The sequence below is a fragment of the Muscardinus avellanarius genome (assembly GCF_963383645.1).
Source record: "Muscardinus avellanarius genome assembly, chromosome: 16".
In the NCBI taxonomy this organism is placed as follows: Eukaryota; Metazoa; Chordata; class Mammalia; order Rodentia; family Gliridae; genus Muscardinus; species Muscardinus avellanarius.
Window position 1 is genome coordinate 66,651,383 of NC_137802.1, and position 13,383 is coordinate 66,664,765.

At 45.9% G+C, this 13,383-nt stretch overlaps 1 protein-coding gene across 4 annotated transcripts in view; it reads right to left on the minus strand.

Annotated features, from left to right (window-relative positions):
- Positions 1–10,645, minus strand: part of SLC39A11 (solute carrier family 39 member 11) — a gene marked incomplete at both ends in the record, with an annotated part of 391,992 nt that extends 381,347 nt beyond the window's left edge. For 2 of the 4 annotated variants that reach the window (XM_080712333.1, XM_080712335.1), the window contains 2 exons: positions 7,668–7,706; positions 10,532–10,639. In XM_080712333.1, coding sequence (XP_080568459.1) covers positions 7,668–7,706; positions 10,532–10,639 — 147 coding nt within the window. Of the gene's footprint in view, positions 1–7,667; positions 7,707–10,531 lie in introns of all 4 variants that reach the window. The other 2 variants (XM_080712336.1, XM_080712334.1) reach the window with 2 other exon arrangements.
- Between the last annotated feature and the right edge of the window lie 2,738 nt (positions 10,646–13,383).

Genomic DNA, 13,383 nt, shown 5'->3' on the forward strand with positions numbered 1-13,383 from the left:
AGGGCCATCACTCGGCCATGGACTGGAACCTCCTCGTCCATTAGCCAAATGAACCTCATTGCCCCGTGTATTTAATCATAGTAACAGCTGACTGATGCACAAGCCCGCACAAATACACCTCTTCACTGCCTCTCTGCTGAGTACCCTCCTGAAGGACAGCCTTCGCCCCAAGACACAAAGTCATCATCTCTGTAGTCACTGCTTCTGTGTTAAGCAGATTTTTGTCTCTGTGACCAAAATATCTAACATAAACAATTCAAAAGGGGAAGGCTTCATTTTGGGTTGCGGTATTAAAGTCTTCAATCCATGGTCAGCGGGCTCCAGAGCAGAAACATCAGGATGGGAGGAAGCCACTCAACTCACAGCAGCTAGAAGGGGAGAGAGAGAGAGAGAGAGAGAGAGAGAGAGAGAGAGAAGAAGAAGAAGAAGAAGAAGAAGAAGAAGAAGGAGGAGGAGGAGGAGGAGGAGGAGGAGGAGGAGGAGGAGGAGGAGAAGGAGAAGCCAGGCATGAGAAATACCCCCCAAGTAGGTCATATCTCCTAAAATCTCCACCTTCTCCTATCATGCCATCAAATGATTACTTTTTCAATAGACTGATCCACTGAGAAGGTCAAGCCCTTGTGATCCAATCACTTCCCAAAAGTCCCAGCTCTGGACATAACTGCAAGTCCCCAACATATGAGTCTTTGAGAGACTTCACATCAAAATCCTAATAGCATCCCAGCGCAGATCAAGGAAACCTGCAGAGAAGAGACTCTAGGAAGCCCTGGGGCTCCCCAACTCCTCAAGTCCTTAAAAAGCAACTTGAAGAGAGAAGCTCTGGGCAACCACTTCCAAAGTTCTGAGACAACCTCTCCAATCTGTGATGCTGGGTGACAGGATAAGGTCTGCATCCAAGCATTCACAGGCTCTCCCCCTCTTCCCCGCAAGGTCATCTAAGAGTTCTTAGTTCCTTCCAAACCAGTAAGCAAGAAAATCACAGCTCACAGAGACAGACAGCAGTGAATTTCAGGGAGCCTCATCAGAGCCCATGGCCTCTCCTTCCTTTCTCCTCATCTTGTAGCACTTGACAGAGTTCTGCATCATGTATGGCCCAGCCCATTTCAGTGTGTCCAAAGACCTCGCATTCCAACGTCAGGAAGCATCCCCATTAGGACATAGTAGGTCTCTTGGTTGATAAGGAAAAAAAGAGAGGAACAATTATCTCTCAATCCATAGTCTGTAGAGCCAAAAGGCAGACTTTGATTACTAAAGGCAACAGCTGCTCCCTCCTCTAGACCTTTGCCCTCTTATGTTTACTCTAGAATAAACCTTTCCAGTGGTCCTGGCTGAAATATTTTTTCCTGAACTCCACATGCTACAATTAAAGTCCAGTTCTTCCACCCAGTTCTCTGAGGAAATGGAGAACAGCTGGCCACCATCCACCCTCCAGCCTGAGAGGCTGCCGTCGGAGAACATCGTTAACTTCCAACAGTGAGCCATCTATCTGGAGAAAATAGGATTCACCACTTGCTGCACAAAAACAGACTTGGCCAAAAATCTCCTCAAGAAAATCATGTCTCTCATAATAAACCAGCTCCCTATGGGGTAAAATAATAGATACAAAATTGGTTTTTTATGCCTAGAAGTCATGTTCTCCATTGGTAGGCTGTCTGTCTCTTCTGCAGTTTCGTGGTCATGTTTATTCCACAAAGGTGCTGCTTCTTTGAGAAAGAATGTGCATGGATGTAGAGGTTCCTGGTTGGCTTAACCCTCACTAAAGAACGCATGAGAGAGAGAGAGAGAGAGAGAGAGAGAGAGAGAGAGAGAGAGAGAGAGAGAGAGAAAAGAAAGCAACCAAAAAATTAAAATGGTGATTCTACATTCTTCAGCCCCACCAAGTTAATCCAGACATCTTTTGGGACTATGATTACTTTCTCATTCACGTTAAAAGATTATTAAATTACATGTTGACATTGACCATCGACACATATCTCTAAGTAAGTGAATAAGTATACCAAAATCTATCTGAAACCCTTCATCGTTGGCTTAAATTGAAAAGATATGTGCCAACCTGTTCTGTAGCTCACCCTTTTAAGAATACAAAGGCAAGAAGCTCTTGAACCATCTGACCCAGTGACCTCTCTCCTCAGCAGAATTAACTGAGCTTCAGGAAGACCCGGTGGCTTGCCCAAAGGCAGTCTGCTAAGTGCTGGCAGTCACCGGCTTCTTGTGTGGGTTCAGTCCTAACTTGGCCACTGTCCAGTAATTTTTGATTCAGAATAAACCATTGTTCTCCCTAAATTCATTTCTTGTCTGTAAATAGAGGTAGCTGGGCCACACATCAGCTAAGAGGTATTGTGGTTTAAATGTATAAGCCCTATAGTCAGTCTGTAGGTTCAAATCCTGTCTCTGCTCCCCATGTGGTAGTAAACAATTTATTTAAATTCACGGTGCCTGCAAAGTGGGAGTGAATCATAAGAACTGGTCTATACCTCATAGATCATTGTAAAAATTAAATTATGTAATCTAAGCAAAGCACCTGAACACAGTAAAAGCTCAGTAAATACTGGATATCATAATCACTGCAAATCTTTTCCAACTTTGAAGTTGTGTTCCTCTGGAATTCTCACAGGGAATCATGACTCCCTTGTGACTTTTGGCTAGTAAGTTCAGAACTCGGGGAAAAAAACTCAAGGCCAAACACACGTGTGGAAGAGAGAGAGACAATAATTACTGAAGACTTAGAGGGGGACCTAAGGAATCTGAAGAAAAATAGGCAAAGGGTTTCCAAGAGGAGTCATTTAAGGAAAACCGATTCACGCTTCCAAGGCTCTGCTAATGAGAAAAAAACAACCCGTGAAATAGACTCTTCAATGTATTTAAATAATACACGTTTTGTCCCAAGAATCTGCTACAGAAACACTTACTGTGGTAAACAATGACATGTTCTGTGAATATGTCACTGCAGTATTATATCATAATACAACACACGTACAACACATACATAAATGTAGATGCAACGGCTGGAAAAACGTGTTACAAGCACCATGCAGACCTTCGTGAGAGGAGTGCTTTGACCCTGGTCAACCAGCTGGCAGCCAGTTCTACCTCTTTCCAGCTATTCACTCAATGCCTCTCAGAGCTGGGCTGAGGAAGTAAAAAGCCTTTAGGATGTAAGGCATCTCAACTGTCCTGACACCATGTGCGTGCATAATAAAATATCTCAAAGGTCACACACTCAGGCTTGACAGTGGAAATCCCTGCAAAGCAAAGGTGAGAGGCAAGAGGATTTTCCTCTTTATAAACACTTCGCACATCTGAATTTTTCTGTATTCCTCTCTGTGACTGTAAATGATATAGCAAAACACTCCGGACCGGGGTGTCTGCGTCGGCACTACCTGTAACGGCTTGAGATGTCGACGTGGGTTCTTGCTCCTAGCTAATTTAGAAAAAATAGCCAGAACTAGACTGCTGTAAGCTTAAGCAAATTTTATTACAAAGACAGAAAGAAGGGGTAGAACTATAAAACACTGCATCAGGGAGGATGCTGTGGAGTGCCTTGAAAGTAAGACATGGAGTTTTGAACACAGAACAGTTTTTATAAGGATCCATTATCTCCTTCCTCCCATCCTGCTTAGCCAATAGTCTTTTTACCTCCCCCTGACCCAGCACAGGCACAGACCCACCAATTATCTCCAGGGTACAAGCCCTTCTTGCTAGTTTTATGGCCAAGAAGTGTTACTTGGTTACCAAGGTCTGGGGTTACATGGCATGTCCTGCTTTGGAGAAGGCCTGTACCATCCACCCGTGTCCGTGGGAGCTCTGAGTCCTTTTCTATCTCTACCTGCTAGGAGTTATTATGTTGTAAACTTATCTTTAAGGTATGGAGACCCTGGGCTACAACTCTTTTTGTGTACTTGGTAATGAATATAGGGTTCTCTTAACTTTAATCTAAACTGCTATGAGAATTTAGTGTTTAACATTCCATGTTTATCTGGACTAACAGCTAGCTTTTAGCTGACCAAGGTCAGTATTGGCTACAGCTCTTGGCTGACAGCTTAGAGGCAGAGAAAAGGATTTTATTGTTTTGCCTAGGTATGAAAGCTTATTCTTATTAGTAATTGATATAGCTCTTATTATCAATACAGCCTCAACCCCAGCACCACAGACACTCTGTGAATCCCTTGTGGTTGTCGTGCATCCTGTACCGTGTGTCATGGGACATTTAGGGGCATCTCTGGCCTCTACCCACTAGATGCCAGCTGAAACATGCCCACTGCCTCCTGGAGGCAAATATGCACCAGCTGAGAACCACCGCCCCAGACAACAGATTGCTATAGCAAATACAAATTATTCCATAATAAGCCCAGGCAACTACTACTGCTCAAGCCACATGGGCCATATTTTATTCCCTAGTTTGAAGAAGTATGTAAGAGAATCTCCTAGTTATCAAGGTCTCTAAATATCCCCTCAGTTTGGGTTCAAACTGTCCCCCACCTCACATTTTGCTCTGTATATCCGGGGCCCTGCCAGGAGTTCCTTTGCACAGCTAGCTCATGTTCAAGGTCAATTCTAGAAACATATAACTGACTTATTCTCTGACAAATATACATATATAACTCCTACAATCTCCTTTTTCTTATTGACTAAAAATCAGAAGTAAAAGTACTTTAAATTTTGATGGACAAATGAACATGATAATACACCGGTATCTCAAGCTTTTTTTTTTTAAAGAAAGTATATCTTAAATGTTTATATTTTAATGCTCCAATATTCATTCCTACCCTATCTCTGGTTGGCTTTGTTTCCTTTTTTTTTTTTTTTTGTCTTTTGCTATGTGACCTAAAAAAAACTTTTGACCTAGAAAAAAGTAAACTCCACACTACACTCACATGTCTGATCAGAAGCAAAAAAATAGCATAGAATAGAGTTTTCCCAACTTTGTACCTGCATACCCCAAAAGGATTTTGAAAGACCAGGCTCCCCTTCATTCATCCATAAGTTGACACTTAGTCTCCTATACTTACAGCCATTGCCAATAAGGAAGAAATGCATTAACAAAAATATAACATTTATAATTATTAAACATTAAAAAGTTAAATATTCTTGAAAATGTATATGTTGGTGGTTGGGCCTTTTTCTTCTTTTTTTTTTAATCCATTCCTATATCTTATCTCTGTGAACAGTTACTAAAAGTCATTGTAATAAGAAAGATAAAAATTCTATTTCTATTTTTCTTCCTTTTTTTCTCTTTATTAACATAAGCAAAGAAAAAAAATGTGTTCATAAAAACGAGAAGCTGGGGCAGGGTGCTGCATTATTGTTGTTGACTTTGATCTCTTGTTCAGTTACAGACTCAAAGTACCAGAGTGACCCATTCTGGAAAATTACTTGAGGGGGCGGGGGGGGGGGCAGAACTGGGGATTGAACCCAGGGGTATGCTATACCCCAGCCCTATTTTCTTATTTTTTATTTGGAAACAAGGTCTCACTAAGTTCCAGAGGGCCTCACTCAGTAGCTGAGGCTGGCCAGGAATTGTGATCCTCCTGTCTCAGCCTCCCAAGTACTGGGATTACAGGCGTGCGCCACCGCGCCCGGCTAGGAAAATTACTTTTAAGGATCTCTCCCCTGTAATTTGATTAGATCCCTCTTGAAAGACTGGGGAAAGGTCTGACTTGCTGAGTCTGGGCGACCCTTACTTTCTCCACCTATTGTTTTGTTTTATTTTGTTTCTTTTTGTACTGGGGATTAAACCCAGGGGCATTCTACTGCAGAGTTATATCCCCAAGCCTTTTAACTTTGAAACAAGATCTGGCTAAATTGCAGAGCCTGGCCTCAAATTCAAGTACCGAGGATTAAAGGCACACTCACCACCTCACCCAACTGGGTCCCTCTGTTTACACCTGGGGGTTTAGCTACCCAAAGGAAAGGTAATAAGACAAGGGTGTGTCTTTCAGCCGCCTGTGCTAGGTAAGGCAGGAAAGGAGAGCTGGCTTTCAGAGAGTTCTAGGGTAGGGAAAAGAATATATGGGAGCAGAGGACCTGAAAACTGATTTTGTTAACTCTTCATGCACCTAGGTTCAGCTCGGAAAGTCTCCATGTTCTAGGACAGGACATAGATGACCTCCAGGAAGTCTCAACCCATAGACAAGTTATTCCTGAGCACCAGGGTATAAACACAGCAGAAAAGGACAGAACCCTGATCAACCAACAGGGAAACCATGTGTTCTGTGCTTTCTGCGAAGGCTGGTACAATTGGATTGCACAGCACTGGGAAGAAGGCCTCGTGCCTGGAAATTAAAATCTGAATTAACCAAGTTTTCAGTCCAGCGCTCAGCTGACGGGAGGCAGAGGGGACTGAGGAACATTTAAGTAGCACCATAATGAAGCAATCTGACAAACTCAGAAAGTGGGACACTCTAGAGACAAGCGATCCCGTTTCTCCAACAAACTGCTAGCGTGGAAAACAAAGCAGACTGTCGAGAAACCGAAAGACTTCAAAGATAGAACGAGCTTAGGAGGTTGAAACAGGAGGATCACAGGCTCCAGGACAGCCTCAGCAAGCAGTTAGGCTCTCATCAACCTAGCCAGACCCTGTTTCCAAATAAGAAATAAAATTGGGGTGGGGGTACAATTCATAGGTAGAATGCCTCTGAATCCCAGTACCACACACTTACACACACAAAGAGCAAACATATTTAACATAGGTTTAGATCCCGATTCTAGCAAAACATTCTTTAAAAAATAAAAAAAAAAAAGGAAAGGGTAAAGGGATGGGGGAAAGAGAAAAAGAAGGAAGGAAAAAAAGGGCGGAAAGGAAGGTAGACATGATCAAAACATGATGTACATATGCACTGAAAATGTCATAGTGAAACTCAATTTGTATAGTTTAATATATGTTAATAGTTATAATTTTAAAAATAAATGAGGGTGTATCCATTAAAAAAAATTAAAAAAATAAAAAAATAAAAAGCCCTTGGAAAAGATGGAATAAATTTGAATATAGATTGAGTATCAAATTATAATAAGGAATCACTGTTAACTTGAGCAGATATGATAATGGTATGGTGATTATTTTTTTATAAGTCATTCAGTTAGAGATAGGTATTGGATATGCAGGTAAAATTGCACAATGTCTAGGATTTGATTTTATGAAATATTCTAACCTCCAAAGAAGGCTGAAAGAAGGAGATAAAATGAGATTGGCAAGATGTAAAGTCTGATTGAAAAGTGGGTAAGGGTGCCTGGAAGGCATCACAGGACTTCCTCCACTTTTTGTACATGTTTGTACAAAAAGGGAAGCAGAGGGAGGGAAGAGAATACTTAATTAGTGCCAACTATGAATCAAGCTAGGCCCTTTCCTACATTGGCAGGAGATGTAGGTCAGTGGTAGAACATTTGCCTAGCTTGTGTGAGGCCCGTGGGTTCAATCTCCAGCACATTACATTTATATGATCTTCTTTACAGATCCTAAGGCAGCTGCCACGTAAGCTTCTTCAAGCCTAATAGAGGTGGGGGCATCTGATAAGATGGGAAATGAATATAGTCAGCAAGGAGGGATTCATTAGCACCTAGAGAACCAGAAATGCACCTGGTCACACAGGGAGAGACTGGAGACACCACTGGGCATTGAAATATGAGAACAAATGTAATCTGGGTTGACATCTCCACTACAGGCAACTTACCCCTGCTGCAAAGCCTAGACTTCCGTCCAAGATCCGCCTCTGAAAATGAAAACAACATGTTTCAGTTTTCCAAAAGAACAAGATGAGGTATCCTGGGCCACAGGAAACCTATAGCCCGAGAGAGTCACTGGTCCAGTCCTGAGCTGGCGAAATCCTGAGTTTATAAAACAAGCCAAGAAGCAGTGGGGAGGTGATGATCTGAAAATCTTCCGTCCCTTCCAGAGCCAATCAGAAATGTTCTTTCTGGGGGTGTTTAAGATGCATGGGCTCATGTGTCAGCGTTACTCAGCTCTCCTCTCTCTCTCTCTCTCTCTCTCTCTCTCTCTCTCTCTCTCTCTCTCTCTCTCTCTCTCTCTCTCTCTCTGCAAATTACAACCATAGACTTTCAGTTAGCAGCTGGCCTAATAAACAGAAATTACCCAGGGTGGGCGAGGAGTCTGTAAAACCATCAAACCCTCCCCGTATGCATCAAACGGTGAAAACGGGCAGAGCCCAGGTTGGAAAACTCTTTGGTGGCACCACTAACAAGCAGCTCAAGGCTTTCACTTCTGAGTGTATGACTACAGAAGTACATGCTTGGATTCACCAAACGCATGACCAAAAAAAAGGGTCCCAAGCAGCACCATGTGGTGTGAGAATCCAAAACTAGAAACCGCCCCGCTTCCCACGACAGTGGGATGTACGCAGCAATTAGGATACATGCATATAACAATTCCACATGGCCACGAACACGCAGGCACACACAGCGTCTATGCGTGTTGCAAACAGGCAGGGGCGTTAAGTAAACTGGAAAATAAATAGAGTATGCTCAGCCAGACAGAGCAGTGCGTAGTATATGGCTACCCTGTCTTTACAACAAAGTACCAGTACAGGGAAAGCCACCCTGAGGTTAAAGAGTGGGAGAGGGACACCCCTGGACTAGAGTCTGGGGTGGGGGACAGGGGCTAGAAGGGAGCCTGTCGGGGCTGGTACCTGATCTGAACCCTTAGTTTCATGGGCATCTGTGAAAACTTAACCGAGGTGTACACTTATAAAATGTGTACTTTTCTATGTGCAGCTTATATTTCAATAAAAAGACTGTTTAGTATTTATCCACAAATGAGTTGCTAGATAAAACACAATACGTAAGCCGGACGTGTTGGCACACGTCCCAGTGCTTGGAAGGCTGAGACAGGAGGATCGCAGGTTTGCAGCCAACCTCAGCTACTTAATGAGGCCCTCCCCAACTTAGTGAGACCCTGTTTCAAAATAAAGAATAAAAAATAGGAGTAGGGGGTGTAGCTTGGAGGTAAAGTCTCTGAGTTCAATCCTTAGTACCTAAAAAGAAAAAAGCCACAATACATACATATAATGGAATATTCTTTAGCCTTAAAAAAAAAAAAGGAAAATCTAGCACTTGGAATAACAGGGAGGTAGGAGCCTTAACAACCTTTTGGCAAGTGAAAAAGTTATCCATGCACGTAACTTTTTTTTGGGGGGGGGCGGGGTGGTAGGGGATTGCAGCCAGAGGTACTCTGAACTATACCCCCAGCCATTTCTTATTTTTTATTTAAATAGGGTTTGCTAAATTACCATGTGGTGGTCTTAAACCTGCAATCCTCCTGTCTCAGCCCCTCAGCTACTGGGATTACAGGCTTGTGCCACCCTGCCCAGCTCACACAACTCTTTTCTATACCCTTTCAATTATCACCTGGCAACCTCATCCCCCCCACCCCGCCCCAGCCCCTGCCAACCGCCACTCTGCTTTGTATCTCTGCAAATTTGATGTCTCTAGGTGTTTGTATACTGAGATTCCAAGTACCCTGAGATTCTGGGTTGTGTGATTTGAAGTTCTAGGTCTCTGATTAATTGGCTCCAAGCCTCCCTCAGGGCAGGGGAGAAGGCAGTACGCTGCAGGAGGCAGGATCATATCGCTGACATCAATACCTGCTGGACTGGTCCCTACCAGAAGCATGCCTGGCTTGCCAGCTTCCTCCGTGTGCTTTCCTTTCCAGATCTGTCTCACAGGTTATTTAAATAGAGTTCAAGTTGGTTACTCATGTGCCACACCTACAATTCCCAGCAGGTGCAGCACTGGGCACAGCAGGGGCTGTATTCACCAAGACAGTCCTCCCTCACCCGTGGCTCTGGGCTCATGGGTGAAGGGAGCTCAGGGTTATAGTCAGGGTGGGATTTCAGGCATCACCGGAAGAGGGTGTGGATTGTGCAGGGGTATGGGCAGTATGGACCGTGTTGGAGGGATGTCGGGGTGTAGTATATGGAGAAGGAAGAGATGTAGGGGACATAAGGGTGCGTGGAGGTTTGGAGGACTTGGGTGTGGAGCCTGAGAGTGAGTCAGGGTGCTGGGGTGTGCGCAGGCGACTGGAGAATCCATGGGGGAGGGGTTTGGGGAGGATAGGGAGTCTGTATTTATCACAAGGAGTGGGGATTAAAAGCTTTGAAGCTGGGTTACAGAGAAAGGAAATCATTCCTCTCCTTCCCCCAAGGTCTCTCTCCAAGCATCCCAGCTAACCCAGGACCACAGGGGAGGGCAACTCAGCTGAAACTTTATCTTCTTCGCCCATGCATAGTACCACCTGCTCCAGGCTAGACAGAGATTAGAAAGAAATCAGGCAGCAGATTTGAGGAGGGTGAATAACCAGGTTCCTCGTTCCCTTCCTCAAATCAGGATGTCAGGAGAGGGATGAGGAAGACATAATGCAGGGAACAGATACCGGTGGGAAAACAAGGTCACACCCGCAAACTGCAGGAGTGGGCAGGGCTTCTAAGGGCCTGCCAACCTGCTCCGTGGAGTGAGATGGCGTTACAGCCTGCTGACAGGATGCCCGTGAATCTCTAGGACCAACCAAAGCAAGGCGACTCACCTGTCCACTAGAGAACACGAACACGAGAGCTGCCCCAGCTGCCGTCATCCCCCAGGTGAAGAAGGTCCCCAGCAAGGCCTGGAACACAGAGCCGTGACCTTGGAGCATGCTGGATACAGCTGTGGGCAGAAGAGCAAGAGGGTCAGCCCCGAGGTCCCTTTTGGTGGCGTGCACACATACTCCCGCGTCCTAAGCCCCCCAGCTGAGTCGGCCTCATCTGAGTCAGTGGGATACACCCTTCTGCCGTGCCAATGGGCCTCAGCAGCCCAGCACACAGCTCAAGCTTCTCCAACCCAGGTCCCCAGGCCTCAGAAGTCATCTAACTCTGAAAAGAGACACAGAGACACCCAGAGAGAGGCCAGGGAGCCCTCACAAGAAGTTGGCACACTGAGAAGTAGTTCCAAAGAGAAGAAGCACGAGAAACGTGGAGGAAGGGGTCCCCGGAGGGTCTCGTTCTGCCTTCTTCCCTAAATTTGCCTGCCCACCTGCCTTTCTCTGTTATTTGTTCTGTCTCCTCAGAACTCAGGTGATGAGCCAGATCCCCTTGTACATACAGTCTTTCCATCAAATTCCCAACCACACCTTCACTGTCTCCCAGGGAAGAAGCCACTGACCTCCCAAATGGTGAATTCCACCAAGAGACCTTCCATTCTCCCTCCGATTCTTCCAACCCGCATCTCCACTACACCAGCACAGGCGCCCTGTTCTAGCTCAATGGAATTCTTTATGGCACCTTCCACGAGCCCCAGCCAGTCCTCCCTCCAAGTCTGTTCATGCAGCTCCCTCCTGGAATACCTTCCCTCCACCTCTCCGGCCACCAGACCCCAAAGCATCCTCTGGGAACCATCTGATGCCAACTGCACGGTGCAGGCTTTCCTGGACACCCCATCCTGTCCCTACATGCATCTTTGCCGCCCTCCCTGTGTGAGCCCGCCTCCTTCATCTGGGGTATGCGTATCTGCTTGAGAACAGAGACGATGCTCTCCCACAGCTGACGCTACTGTAAAAGAGGACTTTGTAGCCCTTGAAAAATATTTGCTACACTGAAAAGGGCCAGCTTACCTGGACGGGACAGGACGATCATCTAGGATGAGGACACAGACCCACAAGCAGCATTTCCCCTGACCAGCTCGGCACACTGACGCTGAAGCTGAAGCCACAGCACTGCGCACACCGAAAAGAAAAGCAAGTGCCCTGTCCTCCTGCCTGGGCCCCAAGGACCTCCTCCAGACTTTAACATTCTTAACATCTAGCTCTAAAATGACAGCGAGGCCGACCTCTCCCTGTGGAAAGTTACAAGCCAGAGAAACCCATTTTGTTGAAAAGCCCTGTGACCCGGTACACAAACACTAGGATGCAAGTCCTCGTCTCAAAGGCCTCATTCAGCTCCCCACCGGCCTCCCAGCACCCACAGGGCTTGGACAGGACCTCACCAGCCTCAGCCCTGCCAGGCCCTGGTGCAGAGGAGCCAGCTGCCTCAACCGACCCTGGATGGCGACCGTGGCAGGAGATGGACAGGACTGTCCGCCAAGGGACTCAGCCACACAGCCAGCCTCAAACCTAGGCAAGCCTAAGTGCTCCGGCTGACCCAGGTAAGCCCCGCCGGAAGCCTCTGGGACAAAGAGGATCCAGGGATTCAACCTGTGGCCCCCATAGTCCTGATGGAATGCAGTATGAGGGGGGATGCCAATTAATGGGAAAAATAATAATTTTTTAAAAAAGAAGCCACCTTTTCCCATCTGTCCCCTTGCTCTGTCACCCCTGAAAAGAGCGGTATGTGTTTATGTTTTAAACTAAGACATCTGGATCACGACACCCATCTTGCATTTCTAGCCGCCTGTGGCTAAGCTTTCAAACCTGAGCTACTATCCTCTGGGTGCTTACAAGACAGGTCGTAACACAAAACACCTTCTATTTATCCCCCCAGTAGTTGAATGCAGCTTTTTGACAGGTGTGAAAGAAAGCAAACAATCCTTATTTGCCAACAAGCCAAAGTCAAAGTGGATTCTGTGGGCTGGAGAACAGAAGGGAGTTTGCAGGTGAGGAAGGAGGGCGCAGGAAAACACTCTCCCAAGCCTGTCCCCGTTACACCTGAGCACTATAAGGAGGACAAAGAGACCCGGAGGAAGACCAAGGCCTGATGCTTTCCACCCCAAAAGCAGTGGCGTGTACCTGGGCAAAGCCAGCCCAGCATCCCTGGGAGAAGTCCCTCTGTTTGCTGACTTGAAAGCCAGCTTCTTTATTTTAAAAATAAAGAAATAAAGAAACAAAAGATAAATAAAATAAAAATTTAAAAACAGAGATGGGGTATAGCTTGGAGGTAAGACACCACTAGATCTAATCCCCAGTACCCCAAAAAACAAGAAAGAAAGAAAGCCTTGCTACTCAAAAGGGTGTCCTAAGAACCAGCAGTACTGATCCCCTTGGGAGCTTCTTAGAAAGGCAGACTTGCTAAATCAGAATCTAGGTCTTATCCAGATCCACAGGGAAGTCTTAGGCAGCCAGGAAAAAAAAAAAAAGCACTGTTCTAAGACAGGAACACCTTCTGCAAGACCTAAGGGAGCTTAGGAAGCCGGCCACCCTGCGCTGCAGGGGACTGGCAAGGTTGATACAGAGTCCCCAGAGAACAAGAATTGTCTCTACCAGGGGACCCCTTAGGAACACACGTGCCAAACACCGCACCGCCAAAGCAGATGCAGCTCGGACTACCGCAGAAGCTGCACGGTCCCTGCGAGTTGGTGGAGTTGGCGGCGGGGGACTCATCCCCTGCCCCTCCAAATGCAAAGAAGCCAAGCCACCCCACACTCCTGCGCACATAAACTACAACAGCACAAGAAAGAAGTCCTGGATGA